The sequence below is a fragment of the Ailuropoda melanoleuca genome, chromosome 5 (genome assembly GCF_002007445.2).
Source record: "Ailuropoda melanoleuca isolate Jingjing chromosome 5, ASM200744v2, whole genome shotgun sequence".
Taxonomy (NCBI): domain Eukaryota; kingdom Metazoa; phylum Chordata; class Mammalia; order Carnivora; family Ursidae; genus Ailuropoda; species Ailuropoda melanoleuca.
The window spans coordinates 31193045-31218352 of record NC_048222.1 but is presented as its reverse complement, the minus strand read 5'-3'; the positions used below and the strand labels follow the sequence as shown (position 1 = coordinate 31218352).

The 25308-nt window shown below is 50.9% G+C and overlaps 1 protein-coding gene and 1 long non-coding RNA gene across 7 annotated transcripts in view; one reads left to right on the top strand and one right to left on the bottom strand.

Annotated features, from left to right (window-relative positions):
* Positions 1-791: 791 nt before the first annotated feature.
* Positions 792-2707, bottom strand: LOC117802321. Its single transcript, XR_004625464.1, has 2 exons — positions 2240-2707; positions 792-1423 (listed from the first exon to the last, which is right to left on the bottom strand). It is a non-coding gene; the product is annotated as an uncharacterized LOC117802321 (long non-coding RNA).
* ETV7 (ETS variant transcription factor 7) overlaps positions 1567-25308 on the top strand; it is a 26868-nt gene continuing 3126 nt past the window's right edge. Inside the window, exons 1-9 of one of the 6 annotated variants that reach the window (XM_034660626.1) lie at positions 1569-2004; positions 3184-3212; positions 3726-3855; positions 16283-16447; positions 16828-16953; positions 19031-19246; positions 20662-20804; positions 23104-23204; positions 23307-25288. In XM_034660626.1, coding sequence (XP_034516517.1) covers positions 3207-3212; positions 3726-3855; positions 16283-16447; positions 16828-16953; positions 19031-19246; positions 20662-20804; positions 23104-23204; positions 23307-23424 — 1005 coding nt within the window. In that variant the 5' untranslated portion in view covers positions 1569-2004; positions 3184-3206 and the 3' untranslated portion in view covers positions 23425-25288. Of the gene's footprint in view, positions 2005-3160; positions 3213-3553; positions 3609-3725; positions 3856-16282; positions 16448-16827; positions 16954-19030; positions 19247-20661; positions 20805-23103; positions 23205-23306; positions 25289-25308 lie in introns of those variants that run through there. The other 5 variants (XM_034660627.1, XM_019794181.2, XM_034660625.1 and 2 more) reach the window with 5 other exon arrangements.

Below are 25308 nucleotides of genomic sequence, written 5' to 3'. Positions count from 1 at the left end.
AAGGCAGCCGCTTAATCGACTGAGCCACTCAGGTGCCCCTGCTCTGTTTTACTGTTAAGGAAACTGAGGCAGTTAGTGGAGAGAGGCAGTAGAGAGAGGTTAGCCAACTTATCTACAGGCACATAACCAGTAGGTGACAGATGGAATTCCAAGCCAGCCGGGCTGTCCTCAGAGTCTAGGTTCTTTTTCCCCCCCTTTTTATTTTTTTTTATTTTTATTTTTTAAAGATTTTATTTATTTATTCGACAGAGACAGCCAGCGAGAAAGGGAACACAACAGGGGGAGTGGGAGAGGAAGCAGCAGGCTCATAGCGGAGGAGCCTGATGTGGGTCTCGATCTCATAACGTGGGGATCACGCCCTGAGCCGAAGGCAGATGCTTAACCGCTGTGCCACCCAGGCGCCCCTCCCCGCTTTTTAAAAAGATTTATTTATTTGACGGGGGTGCAGGAGAGGGAGAGAAAATCTCAAGCAGACTCTACGCTGAGCATGGAGCCCGAAGCGGTGCACCTGACGACCCTGAGATCACGACCTGAGCGGAAATCAAGAGCTGAACGCTTAACTGACTGAGCGGCTCAGGCGCCCCCAGAGTCTGGGTTCTTAACTGCTACGCTGTCCTGCCTTTTGGAGAGCTTGCCATCAGCACGGAGAGCTGTGTCAGACATGCATGCTGTTCTGTTAAATGGCTCTATCATAATTTATTTCATCAGCCCCCTTTTAATGGATGCCTGGATCATTTCTAATCAGTCATTATCATAAGCCATGCTGAAATCAAGAACACGTACACTCTGGGTACGTGCAGGTGGATTTATTGAATACATTTCCAGTAGTGGGATTGCTGGCTGAAGGGTATGTGCATTTGTAACTTTGCCAGATCTCGCCTTACTGGCTTCCATGGGGTTGCCCAGTGTTCTCTGTTCCCCTCAGCCTCTCCAGCAGATTATGTTGGTCAACTTTGAATTTTTGCCAAATTAGCAGGTAAAAAAATGACATCTCAAAAGTTTTTATTTGCATGTCTTTTATAATGAGTGAGTCTGGGCATCTTCTTCTATGTTCCCGGGCCATTCAACATTTTGTGTCCTGTGGACCTCCTGCTCATACTCTTCGTTCATTTTTCTTTTGGGTTTCTGGCCTTGTTCTCACTAGTTTCGTGCTAAGCCTTCTTTATAACATCATGTGCACCTTCGGAGTTTCCGCAGAAGGTTCAGGTTTCCCTCCTTTTCTTCCTGTGGGTGTGCTGTTGGTTTGCCTGGCGGAGCCAGAGGCCTGGGAAAAGGTGCTAGCCAGGATCCCCAGGGTACTAGGGTCTAAGTAGGGAGGAGTAGCACAGCTGCTCTGATGGTGGGGCTCAGACGGGATGGTGGGGCGTCCATGGGGCCCAACGGCAGGCCGGGCTGAGGTCAGAGCCAGGAAGGTCACTCATTCCTAAGAGAAGAGGCCCCTTGTCCAGGCGAACAGCCTGGGAGGTCCCCTCCCATCCAAATGCGGAGACACAGGGGTGGTACGAAGTTGGTCTGTTGCTATCCTCAGCCCAGGACCAGGGGTTCCCTCTGCTCCCCAGATCCCGCAGAATCTCACCTCCGTGCCCCTGGGAACCAGGGCCAGGCTGCCCCAGAGCGGCCGTCCACTAGCGGGAGGCTGCGAGCAGGACCGACGCCTCCAGGCTGGCGAGCGGAGCGCTCCCACCGCCGCGCTGCCGCGGGGGCCGGCGCCTGCCCCCCGCAGAGCACGCCGGGGCGGGAGTGGAAGCCGGATCCCGCTCTTTCGTTTTCGTTTCCCGGAAGGATAGCGATTACCGGAGCGCCCTGTGAGCCTGCTGGCCCGGGAAGCCCGAGGGCACACTCCCCGGCGCTTCTCGAAAGAGATTTCCTCCTACACTACCTTCCAGTTCTGGGGGCCGAGTTAAGGGGTGAGGGACGGAGGGCCTGAGAGCGCCCAGCAGCCGCGGCCAGTGGAGCGCTCACGACCGACGGCCGGTGGCTGTCTCACCTCCACCTGCGATGCAGGTAAGAGCCTGGCGGAGGAGCCCCGCCGCGCGCACGCGGAGCCTCCGGACCCCCAGCCCTTCTCCACCACCTCAGTTTCCGCACCCATGTCGCCAGAACTTTATCCTGGCTGGAATCTCACTTTCCAACGCATTCCCAAACTTCACCCCCCATCCCTCACTCCCCCTTCCTCCTCACCTCCAGCCTCACTCTCTCTCTTCGCAACCCTTCTGTGTTATATACTGCTCCTCCTTACCTCCTCCTCACCCCTGCCATCAACCAGTTGTGACGTCCCTGGAAGTTCCTGCGCAAACCAGACCCGAACCGCTGGCAAATGCCACCGCAGAGGAGCCCCCACTCCTTAGCAGTCCTTCTCCATTTGCCATATTTCCCCAGCAGCCTCAGAACCGCCCCAGAGCAGGGCCCCCTTCCCACCGCCAAAGCCTTTCTCCACCTCCTCTCTCCATGAAGAAGATTCAGATCCAAAGCCGCATTTTATCAGACACCGCCCCCCTCCCCCACTGGCTTTCACGCTGAAGCCCGGAGCTGTAACTCTCAGTGGCTCCCGGGCTGGCATTTCCCAGGCGGTTAAAGCCCAGGAACTGGCAGATCCTCATGCTTGCAAGAGGGTAGAAGAGTCCACAAGGGGCTTCCTGCAAGTGTGAGACCGTGACCCTTCTCCAGCTGGGCACGCCCTGCTCCCAGGAGGCAGCCTCTGAAACTGGGTTACCTGGGAAATAGCACCAAGGTGGGGTGGTGTGGTGGGGGCCAGCCAGAAACGCAGGAGAACTACCCCAAAAGGTGTTAAATCCTCCTCTGCTTTGCAAGTCCAATCCCACAGTCTTTCACTGCAGGCTGCCCTCCTCGGCCATCAGGAGATGAATGTAATACTTTTGAAGACCCTAGTTTGAGAAAATTATTTGTTGGGACTGGTTTCACTTTTACTTTTCACGGGCTGGCACCTGTGGCTGGGCATAAGCCCCAAGGTTATACCTGTTTCTATGAAATCCTGTCACTTTTTTCATCCCTCCATCCAGTCCCTCTAGGACTAAGCTGGGTGTAAAATTGTAAAGATACGGGCTTCCCTTGGTGGGACCTTGGGATTCAGAAATGTACCCTTCCTTTTTCTCCCTTGAAAACAGCATTTACTGGTTTGTTTGTTTATTTCTGACTTAAGGTCTTTTTACCCTGGCCCCTCAGGTTCCCTGTGTCCTCTCACCAAGATGCCAGTGAGTATTCCTAGGCTCTCAGATTTCCAGTTTACAAGTCAAATCTTGGCGGGGGAGGGGGGCCTTCTGGTGGGATTAGGCGCATGCACGAAAACTTGAATCAGAAAGATGAAATTTATCAAGTGTCCACTCTGTACAAAATGTTGAAGTTACCAAGCTGAAGACATACACGGCTCCTAGCTTTTAAAAATTTTTTTAAAAGAAATTTCTTATTTCTTTGAGAGAGAGACTATGAGCAGTGGGGAAAAGCAGAGGGAGACGGAGAAGCAGAGTCTTTGCTGAGCGGGGAGCCCTACTTGGAGCTCCATCTCAGGACCCCGAGATCATGACCTGAGCCGAAGGCAGACACCCAACCAACTGAGCCACCCAGGTGCCCCACATGGTCCTACCTTTAAGGTAGATGCAGAGAAGAATGCTCTTTCCCTTTGAGACAAATTCTTAATACATTTAAGGATAATTGAGCCTTTACCAAGAGGGCTTGTTTTTGACTGCCCTGCTTTTTCCTCTTTCTAGGAGGGAGCATTGGCCAGCTCTTCTGTGAGGTCCGAGGCAGCCACACCACCCCCAGGCACCCAGGCCAGATGTGAAGCTAGAATGAACTTGCTGGGTGAAGGGGAAATCTGCAAGCTACCAGGAAGACTCCGTGAGTAGAGAGAAGGGAAAAGGCTGATGTTTTCATTTTATTTTATTTTTTAAAAAGATTTATTTATTTATTTGAGAAAGAGAGAAAGCAGAGGAAGGAAGGGGCAGAGGGATAGGGAGAGAGAGAATCTTAAGCAGACTCCCCACTGTGTGCGGAACCCTATAACTTGGGGCTTGATCTCATGACCCTGAGATCGTGACTTGAACCGAAATCAAGAGTCTGACACTTAACTCACTAAGCCACCCAGGAGGCCCAGGCTGACGTTTTAAAGGACATATATGTGGCACATAAACCTCTTACCTGAGGAATGGCCCTCCCTCCATCTGCTATTTCTTTGCTGGGTTTTCTTTAATTTTTCCTTGGTGAGGAAATCAGAAGAGGGAAATGTGAATTCTCACTGTGGAGAATGCAGCTGCCCTGGCCAAGGGTGAGGGCAGGGCGGGCAGTCTCCTCATTAGTAAGAGAGGGTTGGGATCAAACGAGCTATGGGGTCTCTTCCAGTCTAAAGACAACAAGTTAGGGATACTGCCAATGAGGAAGTCAGATGGAGTTAAACAGTGAACAACAATTGTATGTATGTAGAACTCTCTTTTAAATAATTACGTTTAATTGTTATTGTTACAAACGTAGCATGTGCTTATCAAAAAGTGGGAAATGGCAGGGAAGCGTAAGAATATGTAGAATGATCAGATCCACCCAAAGAGAGCCGCAGGAAACGGACTGGCCGTATCTTTTTATTTCATTTTCCTAAGTAATGCTCTTGCCCGAGGAAACTTACAACCAGAGAACAGGCTATAGATTCGTGTATTTATGCCTATGTTTCAATTGCCAGAGCTGAGAGGTGGAAAAGCTAAGTGACATGCCCAAGAACGTGTGGGCTTTCCATGCTAAGGCCAAACCTTGGTCCTGCTGATAATCTTCTAAGAGAGTTTTCAACGTACTTCCTAAGCCATGGGAATCATAGGACTCGTAGCAAGCTGACTGCCAGTGGGAGGTCTTAATCTGGGTAGGGGTTTTGGGGGGAGCTGTGGACAGGTACGTGTGACCTGGGTTGGGAAGCATCCAGGCCACTTCTTGCTCAGCTCACCCAGTGGCTGGAATCCTGCTTAATGGATTTCACACCCTTCTGATTTCCTGGCCACGACCTGCTTTTTGAGCCACCGACAGGATGGAGCAGAATGTTGGGTATGACTTCATAGGCCTTGGGAAGACTGGTTGCCCCCAAATGCCTCTGCCTCTTATGTCCATAGCCTGGCATTCTTTTAATGAGGAACAGAGCCTGTGGGGAGATGGGGACTCATGGATACGAGAGAACCACAGAGCGTGAAGGATGGCCTCATGCCTCAGAGTTGTGGGGGAGGGAAGTAGCGGTGTGATACGAGGAGAGGAGCAAGGAGCTCTGTTGCTTCATTTTGTCCAAATGCCAGCCCTGACTGGTAGCTTGGGGCTCGGGGCTGTTCCAAGGAGATATTTGGCAACGGTTACGTAGAGGGTAGGATTTGGGGTCTGTGCCTAACTCAAGCCGTGGTGATGAGGAAAAATGGGACTTTGGGGGTGGACCTGAAGACCCTAGTGTTGCTACTGAGAAGGATTGTTGATGTCATCTTATGGCAGCTGAGGACACTGATTCTCAGAGAGGGACGGGCTCTATGCAGGTCCCACAAGGCCCTCTAGACCATCCCCTACAGCCTCCCCTATATTCAAAGACCACTCCCATAATTGGCACACCAAGTCCTAGAATGTCAACACTGGTGGAGGCCCTAGATGTTGCCTCGGGTAACTCACTCGTATTCCGAATAAGGAAATTGAGGCCCAGAAAGTTGTGTCTGCCCAAGGTCAAGTGACCTTCAGTCACCTCCCTGCCTCTGGGTGCCTAGCTCAAGGTTACCGGGTAATAGGGTACAGGAGGGGGAGTGGGAATTTAGAAAATGTAGCCATCACCTTGGTAAATACAGTCATGCAAGCTTTTTAATGTTTCGAAGCCCCCTTTAATGGGGCCCCTCTGTGATGGTCACCAGGTCCTCCTGCACATTTCTAGTGACAAGAACTTCCTCTCCTCTTCAGCCAGCCTGTTCCCTGGTTACTCGACTCAGGGTGCAGGGTCATGTGACCTTTTAGAGCTCCTGAGGTACTAATCCTCTTGCCTTTGGTTAGATTTCTCCAGAAACAGACCCTGAAATACCTCCCTACAGAGAGCAGGAAACCTAATTTAAATTTGAATTGTAGGGGCATGTGTGTGTGGCTCAGTGGGTTGTGTCTGACTCTTGGTTTCAGCTCAGGTCATGATCTCAGGGTTGTGGGATCCGGCCCCATATTAGGCTCTATGCTCAGTGCAGAGTCCACTCGGGACTCTCTCTCCCTCTCCCTCTGCCCCTCCCCCTACTTGCACGCAGGCTCTAAATAAATAAATAAACAAACAAATAAATAAATAAAATCTTAAAAGCAAAAAGAAATTTAAATTGTGGCACTGTGGGCAACTGGAGTTCACTCCTGGTGGGGGCCTCTGGGGGGGCAGTGAGAGCACACCCTGAGTCCTCCCCATCCAGGGGTAAGGAAGCAGGGTCTTCATCCACCCACTCACCATCCATGATGGGGTGAGGCTGCTTCCATTGACTCCATTTGCAAATTGAAAAGACCCCTCCTTTGGGGAGAAGCTGAGCCAAACCCAGCCAGGGCTTGGCTTGGCTTCATCCCCACTTTCCCACTCCTCCCCAGCTTTCCAAGTTGCCCTTTGCATTGGCTAAGTCAGGTGCAGAGACAGGTGCTGACATTCGGCCTTTGGCGGCCTTCAGAGAGTAGAGGTGAGAGCCAAGGGCCACGGGCAGGCCCCCAGCAGCGTCTTCTGTACTTCTCATCTTAGATTTCATGAGTCATATTTACTTCTGAAAATATTGAGGCAGCCCAGTTCTGGCCTTTAGTAAATATCTAACAGTCTTAGGAGATAAGGTACACTAAATGACTCATTTTCCTGTCAACAACATCCCAAATAAGCAAACTGCTGACACCTAATGAGGGGATGACCTTTCAGATGCCTGGGGTGATGTCATCCCTGTTTCTTGAAATTGGGTTTCCATTGCTAGGCATCTTTCTGACATTTATCCTCAGTTGCCCACCCCATTCCCTCCTCCACTTCTGGCTTCTATTCTAATCATCAGGGTGATTTGCCTCAGCAGAAAGGTGAACAAACAAAACAAATCTTGCTGAGCTTTGTGAGTTGGTGACAAGTGGAGCACACCAACAATTTCCCTGTAGAGCTTACGTTTCCGTGTTTGTTTGCCTGACAAACAAATATGTGCGGTGGAGCAGTTCAAAGTCCACTCTGAGGATGATTGTCCTGTCTAGTGGCAGGATGTGGGCTGGGACAGAGGGGCTGGATCCACGAGGCTCCAGTGCAGTGCCCTGCACTCACAAAAGGAGATTCACGATGATGCTTCCTTCTCTGGAAGTGGAGAGCGAAAGAGGATTCACATCTCCCCTCCCCCCAGTCTGCATCTGTCAGGGTTTCCCCAAGGCCAGGGTGAATCAGGAGTTGTGAAGGTCGTACATGCAGGCCCTGGGACCACTTGCAGGAGCCGGGCTGAGGTCCGGGGGGGAGGGAGGTCTGGGTGGAGATGATGCAACCTCCAGGGACAGCTCAGGGAATTTTGAGAAGAGGCAGTTTAGAGATGGTCCCCAGCACAGTCACATTTGATGACAGAGACGCTGAGACTCCACATGGGAAAGTTATCTGTGCAGCTAATGGCCAGATGGGGCCTCACACCCCGGACTTAGTTCTTGGTCCTGACTCTGCATTTTCCTGGAGCCTGTTCCCCGGCAAAAAAAGCTCTGTGAACTTGCCACTGTTGGATGCAGAGGAACTGGGGTCTCTGCATCTTGAAATTGACTTTCAAAGCTCCTAGGTGTGCATAAGCCATGGGAAGAGACCATAAAGCACCACCTGCGATTTTCAGATGTCATGGGCAGAAGGATGACACCTCTCTGCAGCTCCCTGGCTGTGTAAAACAAGGGAAAAGGCCCTTGGGGAATTCCCACAGATGTTCGTGCCGCTGCTCATGTTCACATCCTCACCTAAAGAGAGTCCCTGGGCACTTTACTTTCATGTATACAATTCTAACAGTGTGGCTTCCAGCTCTCCTAGACTAGGGTGACTCACCTGGGAGCCTTGTTGATAATGCAGATTCTGATTCGGTGGCTTTAGGGTGGGGCATAGCCTCTAGCAGACTCCTGGGTGACACTGCTGCTGCTAGAAATAACATTTGAGGGCCTCGTTTTATCCAGCTGTGTCCTAACTGCTTTTCAGTGTTTGGTCAGGACTCACCAAGGACCCAATTTAGTGGGTCAAAATGAATATTTTTANACTCCTGGGTGACACTGCTGCTGCTAGAAATAACATTTGAGGGCCTCGTTTTATCCAGCTGTGTCCTAACTGTGCTTTTCAGTGTTTGGTCAGGACTCACCAAGGACCCAATTTAGTGGGTCAAAATGAATATTTTTAAGGGCGCCTGGGTGGCGCAGTTGTTAAGCGTCTGCCTTCGGCTCAGGGCGTGATCCCGGCGTTCTGGGATCAAGCCCCACATCAGGCTCCTCTGCTGGGAGCCTGCTTCTTCCTCTCCCACTCCTCCTGCTTGTGTGCTTGTGTTCTCTCTCTCGCTGGCTCTGTCAAATAAATAAATAAAATCTTTAAAAAAAATGAATATTTTTAAAAAATGAAATAGAACATTTCATGAATACTTTGTTTGGGTTCTTTATATATACGTGTGTGTGGGTCATGATATAAAATGCTTTTTTTTCTTTTTCTTTTTTTCTTTTTTTACTGTGGGTTGAGGTCAGAATGGTCTGAGAAGCTCTGCCCTAGATCAAAGCATATGAGAAGCAGTAAGTTAGATGGATGCACGTGCCAAGAGAGAGGTGAGGCTGGAGACTAAGTGAATGTTCTGGAAGCTTTGAATACTGACAGTGATGTCACCTGTCAATGAAAGGGAATATGGCAAACAACAAACAGATGGGAGATTCCAAAACCCAGTGATCTGGGAACAAAGGACCTCCTCCTTCCTGAAGTCAGGGCTAGACTGTGTGTATCTTTGTGCAGATTGAAAAGACCTCTCCTTTTGGAAGAAGCCGAGCCCAGCTTTGGGCTTGGCTTCATCTATACTCTCCCATTCCTTCCCTCTAATGGTGCCTTTGTGCAGGACACAACACAACTGTTTGTGCTGGCCCTGCTCCAATGTCTGGTGACCGTAAACCTGAGTGTGATTACCAAGAAAGGCAATATCAGCCAAGAAAATCAGGGCAAACAATGGGGTGGTGGATTTGAGGACACTGGACAGACAGTGACCCTCAAAAACCTAGGACAAACTACAGTAATCATGACAGAGAAACAAGCTGCTCCCTCTGTTCTCAGGCAGGCTCTATCAATGAGGTTGCTGATAATCATAATAAATACCATTTGTTGAGTTTTTACTCTTGACCAGGCATTGTGCTGGTCAAGTATTGTGTATACTGTGCTTAAACACACTTAAATAGGCCTGGAAAGTAGATTCTTCTATTACCCCCGCCTTACAGATGTGAACCCTGGTCTTACCATGGGGAGAATGATCTTGTCTGTAGTCATCCACTGGCAAAACGGTGGGGCTGGGATTCAAACTCAGGTACCTCAGACCCCGCAGCTGTCACTCACTCTGAGCAACAGCCTCCAGTGTGGGATGATGACAGCTTCCATTTTTGGCGGACTGGCCAAGCACTTGACAGTTTCCTGCATTCTTCCTGAGAACTCTGACAGGAAGGTAGACACCAGCTGTTAGTTCTGATTTGGTTGCTCACGATTGGTCCAGCCCTGTTGCTCTGGAGGTCACTCTATCTAGCAAACTGCAGGGGTGTGGTGAGGAGTGGCTGGGAAATAGCTTTGCTCAGGTGGGGAGGAGCAGTTGGAGGGGGTCTTGAACTCAGGACAGAGGGGTTTTGACTTGCTGGGTTTGATAGTTGGGAGCCATGTCAGTTTCTTGAGCAAGAGAGTGAAAAGGATGCAGTGGGAAGAGAGACCTGGTTGGGGTGGGACTGGGAGCCGGTCAGTATGCCTAGAAGTCTTTCAGTTCACTCATTAAGGCAGTTTATATTTATTGAGCATCTACGATGTGCCGGGCGTTGCTGTAGATGCTAGAGAGACAGCAGTGACTGAGACTAACAAAGTCTGTGGTCATGGAGCTGACATTCTAGCGGAGGACACAGCGACGGCATAGGGAAGCAGGACACCCAGTGATAAACCCAGTGGACAGTAATGTGGCCCGGGATGGGGAGGGGAGACATCAAGTCCTGCCCTGCTCTGGGTGGGTGAAAGGCACTGTTGACTCTTCAGGGAGATACGTGAACTCCTCAGTGGTGTCTTCCACCCACAGTCCCTCCAGCTTCCCCAGCTGGGGGCTCTGTCCACATCTGTCCTAGAAGCCGGGAACCAGCCAAGGTGGAAATCCCCAGTGAGCATGTGGTTGGGGCAGGGAGAGTAAGGTGATATCAGGATCTTGAGACACAAAGATGGTTGACGTGAGGAACTGAAAATACGGTGGATCACAGCCAAGAGAGGGAGGAGCACAGGCTAGTCTGCAGGTAAAGCCCTCCTGAGGGGTAGTCAGACTGGTAAGGGGAGACTCAGTTAGGTTCATCCCAGTAACGGGGTCAGGAAGATGTCTGGGGTGGGTATTGGATACCTTAGATAACACTTGACAGCAGTCGCTGAGCTCTTATGTGTGCTGGGTACTGTGCCAAGCATTTTACTTGCGTCACCTCGGCTAACGTCAGGAGCTCCACTTGTCTTGGAAAGTGCATACCACATGCCAGACACCGACCGGTCTTTACATCGATTATCTTGTAGAATCCTGATGACAGCCCCATGTTGCTGGTGCTGTATTCTGTCACCACCCTCGATTTGCCGATGGGGACACTGAAACACAGTCATTTCTCCAGTTTCCAGCTGGCCTTGTATGTTTCTCCTTTTCTTTTAGGGATGACTTACAGAGGGTCATGTGTACAGATCTTAAGTGTACAATGTACACTTGGGCACTGAGATCAGGAACTAGACCATTTCCAGTGCCCTACGAAGTTCCCTTGTCCTTCTTCCCGGTCCTTTCCCCTCCAAAGGGTGATTGGTGTTCTGATTTCTCCCCCTAGATTAGCATCTGTTCTTGATTGCATTTTTACATCTGGCTTTTTTCCTTTAATGGAGTACCAGCTTTAAGCCATGAGTCCTGAGTAGCAATGCCTTGTACTCTGTTTTACTGCCAGGAAGCATTCTATTGCATGGACACAACACAGCTTGATTGTCCGTTCTCAGACTGATGGATATTTGGAATGTTTCCGGTTCTTTTCTATTATGGACAGAGCCACCGTGGACATTCGCATACATGTCTTCTGGTGGATGCATTCCCACCATGGCTCTTAGGTAGGGGTGAGATGCTGGACTGCACAGTATGTAGCCTGGGCTCCTAACCCCAGCACTATCCTGCCCTACGAACAGCACAGCAGCCCCGCCAGGCAGTGAAATGTTATCCCATTTCACAGAAGGGGAAATTGAGGCTAAGAGAGATTGAGCAGCTTGTAGGTGACTTGACCAGCAAGGGTTTGAGCTGGGGACCCAGACTCTGGGGTTGGAGATTTGGCCCAGAGCTAGGTGGCTGGTGCACTGCTTGGAACTTGGTCCTTCTCTGCGGACTCAAATCCTATTAGAAAGCCTTTTTTGACCCTAGTATTCTTTGAAGACACGAGGAATAGGAAAGTCGCTTTTTCTGTATTTATTGGACTAGAGGTGCTGGCAGCAAAGGGATGAAAGGTGGGGGTAGGAGTGAACAAGGTAATGAAAGAAAAACCAAATCTCACTCTGGGGCAATAACAGGCTTCATTTTCAGGTTCTACTGTGTGACCTCAGAGTCTGTCACAGACAGCTTGGGAAGTCCCCTGCCCATGTCTCTGGACCTGGTAGCAGGACCACATCTGTGGTTGATACTGTCTCCCAAGTGCACAGTTTCCCCCTCTTCATGTAGTTTTAGTGTTTCCCTGGAGGCAGGACAGCTGGAGAGGGGGTGGAATCCATCCCCACCCTCTGGCCAAACACAGGACTCCTCTGACTCAGGAATCATAGTCTTGAATTCTCAGGCCGACTGCCTCAAATATCATGAAATAGGCAATCCCACAGAAATGCAATGGCCAGGGGGCCCCCAGAGCCCCAGAAGCCCTGGCTCGCTAAGGGGCCTGCCCCTGACATTCTTGAATCTCACTGTCAGGTGGTTTCGAGCTTTCACACTGCTCAGCCTTTGTGTCTCAGTCCCTTCTGTAACCTCTGGACTGATCTCCCACCAAGGCTCTCAATTCCTATTTCCACCAGCGAGGCATCCTTTCCCTGCATTCCTGCTGGTGTAGGTGTTATCACTAAAATGATACCTCATTCTACTCCGATTGTGCTTGTCCCTGACTAGTGAGGCACCATGACTTGACACATGTTTATTAGTGTATTTGTTCTGCCGTAGAGGTTCTCAACTGGTGGCAATTTTGCTCCTCTCCTTTGGGTACACGTGGCAAATGTCTGCAGACATTTGGGGTTGTCACATCTCCTTGGGGGGTGTGTGTGTGTGTGTGTGTGTGTTTGCTGATGACATCTAGTGGGCAGGGGNATCTAGTGGGCAGGGTCCAGGGATGCTGCTGAACATTCCACAAAGCTCAGGACAGCCCCCTCAGCAAGGAATGATCAGGTGCAAAGTGTCAGTAGTGCAAAGTGCCGCAGCTGAGAAATCCTGCTCCACTGTGAATTGCTGGTAAGATGTTTTGTCTTGAAAAAAAAATTTAGAGATGCTCTTCGCCTATGATAGACATTAGCCCTTTATCTGTCATCCGCGCTGCAAATATTTCCCTTTATTCTGCCCTCTTTTAGTTTCGTTTGTAGTATCTTTTACCACACATACAAAACTCAGTGTAGTCAAGTGCATCTTCGACTTACGTAACGGCCTCTGAGTTCCTGTCATGGTCGAGGTTTGAGGTCCCTCCCACCCTTGTTTAATGCATGTGGGTTTCCTAGTTTCCTAGTTCCACTTTTTCTTAAGATTTTATTTTTAAGTAATCTCTGTGCCCAACATGGGGCTCAAACTCACAACTCTGAGACGAAGAGTTTCATGCTCTTTCAAGTGAGACAGCCAGGCACCCCCGTATTTCCACTTCTTTTTTTTTTTAAGATTTTATTTATTTATTTGACAGAAAGAGACAGACAGAGACAGAGAGAAAGAGAGAGTGTGAGCGAATACAAGCAGGGGGAGCAGCAAAGGGAGAGGGAGAAGCAGGCTTCCCCCATGAGCAGGGAGCCCAACAGGGGGCTCAATCCCAGGACCCTGGGATCATGACCTAAGCTGGAGGCAGACGCTTAACTGACTGAGCCACCCAGGCGTCCCCCAATTCTGTTGAGGTTTCTATTCTATTCATTAAGCCGTAATCCCATCTGGGATTGATTTTTGTGAATGGTGACAGGTGAAGGTCCAGATATATTTTTTTCCAGGTGGAGAGCTAGTTGTGGTTTTCGCATAACTTAAATTCACTATCTTTTCCCATTGAATTAAAACCCCACTTCTATTGTGTATTAAATTTACACACACACACACACACACACTCACACTCACACTCTTCCAGGGTCCTTCTTTCCCCTGATTCTTGTCAGTCTCAGCAATAGCGTCAGATGGTGACAGGTGAAGGTCCAGATATATTTTTTTCTAGGTGGAGAGCTAGTTGTGGTTTTAGCATAGCTTAAATTCACTATCTTTTCCCACTGAATTAAAACCCTACTTCTGGGGTGCCTGGGTGGCTCAGAGATTAAGCATCTGCCTTCGGCTCAGGGCGTGATCCCGGCATTCTGGGATCGAGCCCCACGTCAGGCTCCTCTGCTATGAGCCTGCTTCTTCCTCTCCCACTCCCCCTGCTTGTGTTCCGTCTCTCGCTGGCTGTCTCTATCTCTGTCAAATAAATAAATAAAATCTTAAAAAAAAACCCATTTCTATCATGTATTAAATTTACACACACACACACACACACACACACACACACACACACTCACACTCACACTCTTCCAGGGTCCTTCTTTACCCTGATTCTTGTCAGTCTCAGCAATAGCGTCAGATGGTGACAGGTGAAGGTCCAGATATATTTTTTTCTAGGTGGAGAGCTAGTTGTGGTTTTAGCATAGCTTAAATTCACTATCTTTTCCCACTGAATTAAAACCCTACTTCTGGGGTGCCTGGGTGGCTCAGAGATTAAGCATCTGCCTTCGGCTCAGGGCGTGATCCCGGGGTCCTGGGATCGAGTCCCACATCAGGCTCCTCTGCTATGAGCCTGCTTCTTCCTCTCCCACTCCCCCTGCTTGTGTTCCATCTCTCGCTGTCTGTCTCTATCTCTGTCGAATAAATAAATAAAATCTTAAAAAAAACCCCCATTTCTATCATGTATTAAATTTNCCTGCTTGTGTTCCGTCTCTCGCTGGCTGTCTCTATCTCTGTCAAATAAATAAATAAAATCTTAAAAAAAAACCCATTTCTATCATGTATTAAATTTACACACACACACACACACACACACACACACACACACACACTCACACTCTTCCAGGCTCCTTCTTTCCCCTGATACTTGTCAGTCTCAGCAATAGCGTCAGATCACGTGGAATTGTGGTATGTACTACCATGAAGGCCAGTTGCCACCTCTGTTCTTTTCCTCCCCCTTAAATAATTTTTCGGTCAGTTTCGGAAATTCTTCTTTATTATTCATTCTTAGGTCCCAAAATAAAGTTAAGGGGAGCCTCTCCTTCCTCCCAAGCTGAGATGTGTTGCCGGCTTTCTGCCTTTGTAGCTCAGGGCCCTTTCCCTCCGTGTTGTTAGCAAGATGGTCATTAGATAGTCATTGGTTCCCTCCCTCCTGCCAGCCTCACTCTGTGCCATGTCTGCCGCAGTGGCACAATGCCTGGCATATGCCCAGTGCTCACTAGATATTGGCTGAATCGATGAACAAGTGGGTGATGCTTGCTTTCTTCTCCTCCTTCTTCTCCTTCTTCTTCTGTAAACATGACAACAAGTTTTACCTCTTGTACTGATTTGGGACCAAAGCAGTCACAGGTTGATTTAGTCTTTGTCACTGCCAAGATGTGGCCTTGGACAGGCACCTCCCCTGCCTCAGTTTTGCTACCTGTCACACCATCCCTGATGAGCCCTGAGCCCCTTCCACTGTCACTTGGCCAGGATCCTGACAGGGCTGAAATACTCTTGGGAGGAGACACGCCACACAAAGAAAAGCACCAGGCTGCCATCACGGTGGGCACAATGCTGGGAACCCCAATACTTTTAGGGGCCCACAAAAATGTTCTGATTTCTTTTAAAATCAAAAGAAAAAACCAAATTTTTAGGCAGAAAAAGACATTTTAATATATAACAATACACTTGTCTTTCTACAAATGCAGTCATAAAATAAAGTTTTAAATATATTTTAGGCGAGGAAGGAACCTATGAAGGCAAGAGCACAAAGGACCCACAACAGTCATAATGTAGTCCTGTTAAACACAACCCAGATGAGGGAAGTAAATAACTGGCATTAGGAGGATAATAGACCCAGGCAGAGTAGACATGTAAGGAGAAGGAATAAAAGAAAGCAACTCCTTGTCTGGGTATTGCCAGAGACAAGAACACACAAGCTGGAAATGGGTGCAGGAGACTTCTTTGTCCCCTGGGCTGTTCCTTGAGCAAACCCAGACCTGAACTGGCACAAGAGAGCGGAAGAGTGTGGCAGCCAGACAGACCTGGACTCTGGGCCTGGTGGTTCCTCGTGCTACCTGTGTGACACTGGGCTAGTCACTTAGCCTCTGGGAGCCTCAGCTTCCTCACTGGGAAAACAGTAATAATAACATGCCTTCTTCACAGGACTGTTTAATCATACACGCCATCACTCAACACAGGTCTATGGAGCACCTCCCCTGGTCCAAGCGCTGTCCTCGGTGCTGAACACATAAGACACTATGAACCATCACATCCAGCCCAGTGCCTGGCACATAATAGTTCCTCAGTAAATACGTGTTGAATTAAGAACTGGAAAACAGGCTGGGGGGAGGGGTACCAAAAATTAAGTAAGTGAACATATACATAATGCATAGATAATGATAAACATAAACATATAACTATATGAAGTGCAATGACAAGGAAAGTAAGGTGCCAAGAAGGAAAACAACAGGACATGGTGACAAAGAGGGAGACATGACAGGAGAGCATCTACTCAGGGTAGCTTTCTGGGTGGGCTTCTTGGAGGAGGTGACATTCCAGAGAAGGCTTGAAGTGGAAGGATGAGTGATCGTTGAGGGGAGAGCTCCTGCCCCTCATCCTGTGCTCTCTCCCTGTCCCTGTTCCTGTCCCTGTGGTTGCAGGCATCCAGCCGGCACTCTGGAGCAGGGAGGACGTGTTGCACTGGCTGCGCTGGGCTGAGCAGGAGTACTCCCTGCAGCGCACTGGGGAGCATGGGTTTGAGATGAACGGCAGAGCCCTCTGCATTCTCACCAAGGATGACTTCCGGCTTCGTGCACCTGGTTCAGGTCAGGGGAACTCACTGGACGCCCTCTAATACGTTCTGATGGAAACCCAGGTAGGCCCAGGGCGGGAGATGGAGGGAGATCGACGCATTGGTTGGAGGAGAATGCTTACCTCTCAGCATGGCAGACGTCCCCTTTTCCATAAATGTCTGCCTGTTGGTTCTTCGAAAAAGCAGGCCTGCAGCAAGGGAATCTGTTTGGCTGTTGTTTGCAGAGCCCCAGAGGCCTGTTCTGCTGTCACTTCCCCTCCTCTTCCCCGTGGCTCGTCTCCCCTACCCATTTCCACTCTGCCACCTCTCATCTCATCAGCATGAAGCTTGTGACTGACCCCAGCCCTCACCCCAGAGACAGGTGACCGACCTGCTCCCTGCCTCCACCCCTAGGTGATGTCCTGTATGAGCTGCTCCAGTACATCAAGACCCAGCGGCAAGCCCTCGTGTGTGGACCCTTTTTTGGAGGGGCCTTCAGGCAGAAGATGCCCACTCAGCACTGCTCCTGCCTCCTGGAAGGTGAGGAGGCTCTTCTCAGAGCTCTGGGGCCCTCCTCCAAGTTGGCCTCATTGGGAGGGAGGGCAGGGCCTCCTCCAGGCAACCTAAGGGAAGGGGCAGCTGTGGGCTGAGCTCCCAGCTGCCCTTGCTCTGCCTCCTCAGGCCTCACCCCTGGCTCCTGTGACTCTCCCGGCAGCCCTCTACCTCCCATCTCCTCACTTCTCTGCTCTCCTCTCCAGCAAAGCATTTCTTCTCCTCCTGATCTCCCTGTAGAAACTGTTTTTGTCAGGGACTCTAGAAACCTGAACATGGGGATGTCCACATCCACTATCAGTCCTTATTCATTGTCACCTCTCAACCCAGTAGGTCATCCCCCTTCCCCTCAAACTCTTCCCTTGGCTTCCAGAACACTCCATGGTTCTGGATCCATGGTCACTCCTTCTCAGTTTCCTGGCTTCTCTTTTTCTCCCCTACTTCTCAGTGTTGGGGTACCCCATGGCTCAGGGGGGCCTCTTCTCTATCCGCGNGAGATAGAGACAGCCAGCGAGAGAGGGAACACAAGCAGGGGGAGTGGGAGAGGAAGAAGCAGGCTCACAGCAGAGGAGCCTGATGTGGGGCTCGATCCCATAACACCGGGATCACGCCCTGAGCCGAAGGCAGACGCCCAACCGCTGTGCCACCCAGGCGCCCCTGGCTTCTCTTTTTCTCCCCTACTTCTCAGTGTTGGGGTACCCCATGGCTCAGGGGGCCTCTTCTCTATCCGCACTCAGACCTAGGGTGTTAAATACCATCTAGTACTGATGATCCCTACATATGCCCAGACCTCTGTGAATTCTAGACTTTCACAGCCCACATTGCCTGCCCTACACCTCCCCTGGGATGTCTAATGGGCATCTCAGTCCTAAGAGCTCCTAAAGCAAACACCTGATTCCTGCCCCACCATCCTTCCCACAACCCTGCTCCCCTTTCAGGCTTCCTCATCTCAGCAAACTGCAACTTCATCCTCCCAATTGCTGTGGCCAAAATGTTGGATGTCACCTTTGATTGCTTTATTTCTGTCCTGCTCAAATCTCAACAAGTCCTGTTGGCTCTACCCTCAAAATCTATCCAGAACCCATCCACTTCACACACCTCCATTGCTGCCCATGGCCCAGCTCCAATCACTCTAGAGAATCTCCTCATTGGTGTCCTTGTTTTCACTTTTGACCTCCTATGATCTATTCGCAATAGAGTAGCCAGAGAGAGCCATAAGTCAGATCATGTCGCTTCTCTGCTCAAAATCTTCCAATGGCTCCCATTGCACTCAGAGTCAAAGCCAAAGTCCTTATAATGACCTCCTGCCCTCCTCTGTCCCCTCCCACCCCTCTCCCCCTTGCTTATGTTGCTCTAGACACACTGGCCTCCACATTCATTGAACAAGCCAGAGACACTCCTGCCTCAGGGCCTCTGCCCTCACTGCTCCCTCTGCCTGGCATTCCCTCCTCTAGATACCCACATAGTTCACTTGTCTACTTCCTTCAGATGTCTGTTAGATGTTAACACTTCAGTGAGACCTTCCCTTACCCTCACGTACCTCTGTCTTTCCCAGGATTCCCTGTCTGTCTTATAGTGCTCATATTGTATACTGTTTCTATTTCCTTTTTTATTTTAATCATCCCCCCCTCACTGCTACAATATAAGCTCCATGAGGACAGAGACTGTTTTTGAGTTCAGTGATCTGTGCCCAAAATTTTTAGAACTATACCTGGCTCACAGAAGGTTCTCAATAAATATTTGTTGGGTGGATAGAGATAGGCCTGAGATAAAACGCACCTGGATTCTGGACCTGGTTCTGTCACCCCTTGGCTTTGCAAACAATTTTACAGAAGAGGGAATGGGTTTGAGAGATTGAGTTACTTGTCTGGGAGCTGGGGTTAACACCTGGGCTGTCTGGCCCTCACCTGTGGCCTTTATGCCTCCCTGACGTTACAACTGGGGACTGGGTGGAGGAAGAGTATTAGGAGTGCTGCCCCCACGGGGCTCCCAGGCATGTCATGGAGGGGTCTGGGCTGGGGGAGGCTCTGGGCCCACAGAATCAGTGGTGCTTATCTGCTTGCAGAGGGGACCGGGCCCCCTCAGTTGGCCCCCCGAAGGGATCTCCTGCAGCAACCGTCGCACCTGGGGCTTCCCAGCTCCTCGAGTCCCCTGGTCAAGTGGCCCCTCGGCAGGGAGGAGTCCCTCAACGTATCTCACTGTGCGGAGCTGGGTTGCAGGGCAGAGGGAGCCTGCTCCTTCCCCACCATGCCGCAGGCACCCATTGATGGCAGGATCGCTGGTGAGTAGGGGCTGTGTGCCCCTGGCCCAGAGGGAGGTGTGCTGAGGCCAAGTCCCGGAGGGTGGTGGGTGGCAGGCAGGAGGGTTGTTTTGAGCTGGGGAATGAGAGAGTCTCTGCTGGGCTGTCGGGGGGTATAGGGTGACTGTCCTGTGTGCTGGCCACAGTCTGGCTGCAGCAGACAGTGCTGCCCAGGGTTGCCAAGTCCGCGTGTCTCCAGGACAGCAACAGTGAAGCCGGTCATAGTCAGACAGTGAGATTGGCAAGGTGTATTCCTCTCCTTTAAATTTTTACTTATTTATTTTTAAATGGTTGGGTGCTTACTATGTGCCAGGTGTGATTCTGAGAACTTTATTTAATCCCACACCAGCTGTTGGAGGTTAGTATTAGCCCCATTTTATAGGAAGGAAAATGAGGCACAGAGAGGTTAAGTGGCTCCGCCAGGATCAATCACACAGCAGTTAAGTGGCAGAGCTGGGGTGTGAACCCAGGCAGTCCGGCTCCAGAGCCTGAGCTCTAAAGAGGTGACAAGCTTCCACTCTACTTTCATCGCTAAAGGGTTGACTAACAGGCCACCAGACAGACTGACAGATGACTGCCTGCCTTTCCAAGGGGTGTTTTTTAGCTGTGCCAGGGCCTACATCTGTTCTAAGACACCGCAGAAGGGGCAGAAGCCTGGCTTCTGGGTTGGAAATGCCTGGGAATCACTAAAACACAAGTATCTGATCTTTTTCATAATAATGCTTAATATTCTTTGAGCACTTACTCTGTACCAGGCACTGTGCTAAGGGCTTTTGGGTCTATTATGTTACTTAATCCTCATATCACCACCTATAAGGAAACTGTGGCCCAGAAGAAGTTAGGTAATCTGCCTGAAATGACCCAGCCTGGTGGCCCAGGGAGGGGAACTAACGCTTGCTCCCAGGCCCCCTCTGCCACTCATCCTCCATGATGACACATTTGATTTTCTCAAGCCTCTCACCAGGGGGCTCGGCAGGATGGATTTAACAATCCCAATTTAACAGAGAACCCGGCAAAGGGCAGAGAGGGATCTGGAGGCACATTTGGGCCACTGGCCACCATTCGGCACCTCCACCGCCTGCCCTTGCCACCTGCCCCCACATTGGCTGGGTTAGACTCCTTGGTCTGTGTGTCACTTAGGAGCTGTGTGATGGGACCTGTCCATACCTCTCTGAGCTCATTTCATCCTCTCTTCCTGTGGATAAAGGTAATAACCACTTCCTAGACNTAGAGTTAGGGTGAATAAATGAGACAATGAGCCTGCATACCTGACTGTTCCTTGACCATCCCGCTGCATGCCTGGGCCCTGGCCTGGAGAGCCCCGGAGCACCTTCCTAATGCCTGTCCTCACAGCTCCAGGAAAGCGCCCCGTCTGCACCCCTTGTGCTCAATTGCAGACTGCCGCCTGCTGTGGGATTATGTGTACCAGTTGCTCTCTGACACCAGGTATGAGCCCTACATCAGGTGGGAAGACAAGAACGCCAAGATCTTCAGAGTTGTGGATCCAAACGGGCTTGCCAGACTCTGGGGAAACCATAAGGTAAATGGTAGCCGGCAGGCGGGATGGCCTCCACCCATCCGGCAGAAGACAGAGCAGGGTTTCAGAGTGGACCCGTCAGCACTAGGGGACAGTCAACTGACCAGGGTTGGGGGGTGGGGCTTTACCAGCAGCTCCAGAAGTGCTGGGATCATTGTATTCTGGGAGATCCCGAGGGACAGGAAGTTACTTCTGGATGGAGACTGTCCCTGAAACTCAGGAGTCTTGCCTTCTACTCGCTCAAACCCACCTTTGCTTAGCGCTTGAGACTCTCAAAGCATTTTTACATGAATTGCACCGCATATGCTGTGGGGGAGTTAGGCCAGATGAGGAGACAGGTTTCCGGGGGTGAGGGGGTGAGCTGGGGGAGAAACCCAGGTCTCAGGCCCTGTGGGAGCATCGCATGTCAGGGCTGGGAAGGCCTGGGAACCACTGAGGCCAGCATTCCCAATGTGAGGAATGCCCATACCTAAAAGGGCACCTGCCAGAGGATTTTAGGTGGTTTACTCCAAATTCTATTAATTATTTATTTTAGTAAGAATTAGGATTAGAAGTTTGACTACAATGTCAATCTCTTGATGTCCAGTGGTTCTATAAAGCAAGTGTCCTTGTCTATAAATAAATTCATTTAACTAAAAAAGGAGTCTTAAGAAAAAACGATTAGCAATCATGGTTATCCGTAATAGATATGGCATGGCATTTGATCACACCTTTGATCACCAGGCACGGCTCTGAGGGCTTTCCCTGTATTAACTCATTTAATCCTCAGGACACCTGGTGGAGTAGACACCAGAGGGGAAACAGAAGCCCGCAGTGGTTTATCCCAGACTGAGCATGGATTTGAACACAGAATGTGTGGCTGGGGCTCCACTCTATTTTAAAGATAGATAGATAGATAGATTTATTTATTTATTTGAGGGGGGAGGGGCCGAGGGAGCGGAAGAGAAGCAAACTCCCCGCTGAGCAAGGAGCCCCACGCAGGACTCGATCTCATAACGCTGAGATCACAACCCCGGCAGAAACCAAGAGTTGGGCACCCAACCGACTGCGCCGCGCAGGGGCCCCCTCCCCCATCCCGCGGTGCTCCGCTCCTGCTGCCTCTCAGCGGCGCTGGCGGCTGGAAGGATGCCCCTGACTCGAGGCTGGGTGTGTTTACCCGGTCCAATCCCCATATCGTACAGGGAGGGAAACTGAGGCCCAGAGAGCAGCAATTCCATTTAATGAGCATATGCTACCTGCCAAGCACGGCGCTAAGTGCTCTCACGGATTAGATAATTTAGTCCTCACCGCACACCTGCGAGATGAACGTTCTTATCCTCATTTGATAGCCAGGGAAACTGAGGCAGAGAGGCAAAGAAACCTACCCGAGGTCCCGCGGCTGCCAAATGGTGGAGCTGGGGCTCAAGTTGACACTAAAGCCCAGCCTCTCGCCCTTACTCGGGCGCTGCCCACCCCTCACAGAAAAAAATAAAACAACTTGGCTAAAGTCACACAGCTCATGGCGAGCTCCTCCTACCACTGTGCTCCCCGACCACGCTGTCTCTCTGACTGCGTTTCCAACTAAATATGTGTGTGTTTGTTACCATTTGTGACATTTGCTATTTAAAAGCAATGCGTGGGGGCGCCTGGGTGGCACAGTTGGTTAAGCGTTTACCTTTGGCTCGCGTCATGATCTCGGGGTCCTGGGATCGAGCCCCACATCGGGCTCCCTGCTCAGTGGGGAGTCTGCTTGTCCCCCTGCCCCTCCCTCCTACTCGTGCTTGCTCTCAAATAAGTAAATAAAATCTTAAAAAAAAAAAAAGTAATATGTGAGGCCCTTTTGCCCCGAGGTTCTCAGTCTGGCAGGTAGTGCTCATTACTTCTCCAACCTTTCCTGCCTTTCTCCTTCCAAACTCAAGAGAGCTCTTGTAAACCCTCACAGAACTCTCGGCTGAGGGGGTTAAGAAACCATACAGTTCCACCTGCTCCTTTCTTTTTCTTTTTTTTTTTAAAGGAAAATGAGGGGCGGTGGAGGATGGGAGGCAAGGAGACCCCCTTTTTTTTTAAGAGAGTGAGTGAGCAGAGGGAGGGGCAGAGGGAGAGGGGGACAGAATCTCAAGCAGACTCCCTGCTGAGTGGAACCTGACATGTGGCTCGATCTCCCAGCCCTGGCATCATGACCTGAGCTAAAATCAAGAGTTAATATGTAACTGACTGAGCCACCTAGGTGGCCCCAACCTGCTCCTTTCCATGTGTGGAAACTGAGGCCTGGAAGGAGTGGGGTGGGGAGAGGAGGGTGATATGGGACTGCTTTGCTTTCTAGAACCGGGTGAACATGACCTATGAGAAGATGTCTCGTGCCTTGCGCCACTACTATAAGCTGAACATAATTAAGAAAGAGCCCGGGCAGAAACTCCTGTTCAGGTGAGTAGCCTAAGGGCCCAGGTGAAAAGGGGAAGCAGTGGGGTTGGATGGGCTGGAAGTGACTGGGGAAGGGGCTGATTTGCATTGGGGCCTGAATTCCAGATTTCTGAAGACACCCAGGAAGATCAGTCAGGACGAGGACAGCCGCCTGGAGCAGCCAGAGAGCCAGGAGCAGGACAGGATGGATTTCAAGGAGGAAATGCTGGAAGTCTCTCCGTGAGGGGCAGATGGATTCTGGGCATCAAGCACTGATGGGACAGAAACTGAGTCTCCCTTGAGGGCAGCTAGCTGCCTGGTGGTCTCTGCCTTCCTCACAGAGCAGCGGGGACCCCCAGTGGCTTTTGCATGCGTGGGATCATAACCATTGTCCCGGACCTCCAAGCTGCCTGGGCACCTGGGAGGCTCAGAACTGGGAGGCCTTACATTCTGGACATTGTTGGGTGGGGATCGTTCTTGGGTAGGGCAGCCCTGGGGCTGAGTGGGGACAGGGAGTGAACCCTCTGTCTGCCCTACCTACCCCTTGCTACCTCCCCAGCCTGGAAGCAGTAGCCGGGCGCTGAGAGAACGTCCAGCCGAGCTCCTTCGACTTACAGAAGAAGGTAGCAGAGGCCCCTCACTGAGCCTTAGCTGTTTCCTCATTTGTAAAGGGACATGTCAGTCTTAGTAATAACAGTATAACAATGCTCACTGACATCTAAGTACTCACTGCGCACCGGGCCTTGTGCGAAGGGTCCCCCATATTTTATCTCATTCCATTCACACGCCAAACCCCCGAGGTTTAAAGATGGGGAAACAGAGGCAGAGGCTTCCAGAGCTGGGATGTCTCCCCAGAATGCAGGGCTGTTACTTGGCTGGTTGGTGGGTTTTGGTGACTCTGCGTGTACGGGGCATTTCTCAAGCCAAGGCCACGGCCCTGCCTCTCTGCCCTCGGCGTCACTGCTGAACAGTTCACCTCACTCGGCCCAACCTTCCTTCCTGAGTTTTCAGTCCTTTGGTGGCTCTGTGACTATGACCCAGTGGAGACTGCCACTGCCCCCTCCACCTGTGGCTTCCTGTGCTCCGGGACCCGCACCTGCCATGTGACCTTGGGCAGCTGTTGTCCCTCTCTGGAGCCTCAGGCTTCTCATCCGTAAAATGCAGATGCTGTTCCTGACCTGACCTCACAGGATTGCCAGAAATGTCCACAAGACCACATCGGCGACACGCTTAGGTGTGCCCGCTCTGTAGGAAGCACTTAGTCCGTGTTCGCCATGAACACTCCACAAACCCAACTGCCCGAAAGCATGAAAATGCATCTGTGTTATCGGTTCAGCTTCTCTTCTCCCTTCCCCAACGCCCGGGGAGTGGCGGGGGCCTCACGAGGAGGTCAGAGCCTCTGCCCTGTGGCCCTTCCAGTAAGGTTTGGGGAAGAAAGGGAAGAGGGTGTTTTCACTTCATTGAAAACAGAACTTCTTGGATTCACATCTGCTTTCTTGGCAGGAGGAAACCCCTGCCTCTCGCCCCCAGGCAGGTCAGGAAATCCCCATCTGGCGGAGCCTGCCACGGCTCTGAGTCACGGGCAGAAGCTGATAAGGATTCCTAGACTTTGGCTCTCAGCGCTGTGACCACTCCTGAGGAGGGCTTCTGTCCTGGCCGAGTCCCGCCCCAGGCCCTGGACAGTCCACACCAGGAGCAGTGGGCAGGTGGCCTTGGCATAGAGGCTCAGTACAAAAATCCTTGGTCCCTTTCCTCTTCCTTGAAGCTGTTCCATCCTTGGTCCAGGATGCATCCGTGCTCCGTAGCTTTTCTCAGCATCTCTAACCCAGAACTCCACAACTGGACTGGGAAGGACCGTCAAAACCCACTTGTCCAGCCTCTCCTTTTATTGATAAGGCAACCGAGGCCAGAGATGGGGAGGGACTGGCTCAAGGACAAACAGCCCAGCTCAGCCTGGCTGACTCCTCATGTTGCCTCCTAAGTCACTTCTTCCAGGTACAACGTTGGCATTTGCCTGGCACTCGTTACTGGTTGTCAAGAGCTGTGTATGCCCGGGAATATGTCTTCACCCAGGGCGATGAATCTCACTGGCGCTGGGGCCACGGGGCCTGGGCTTGGGCAGTCTACC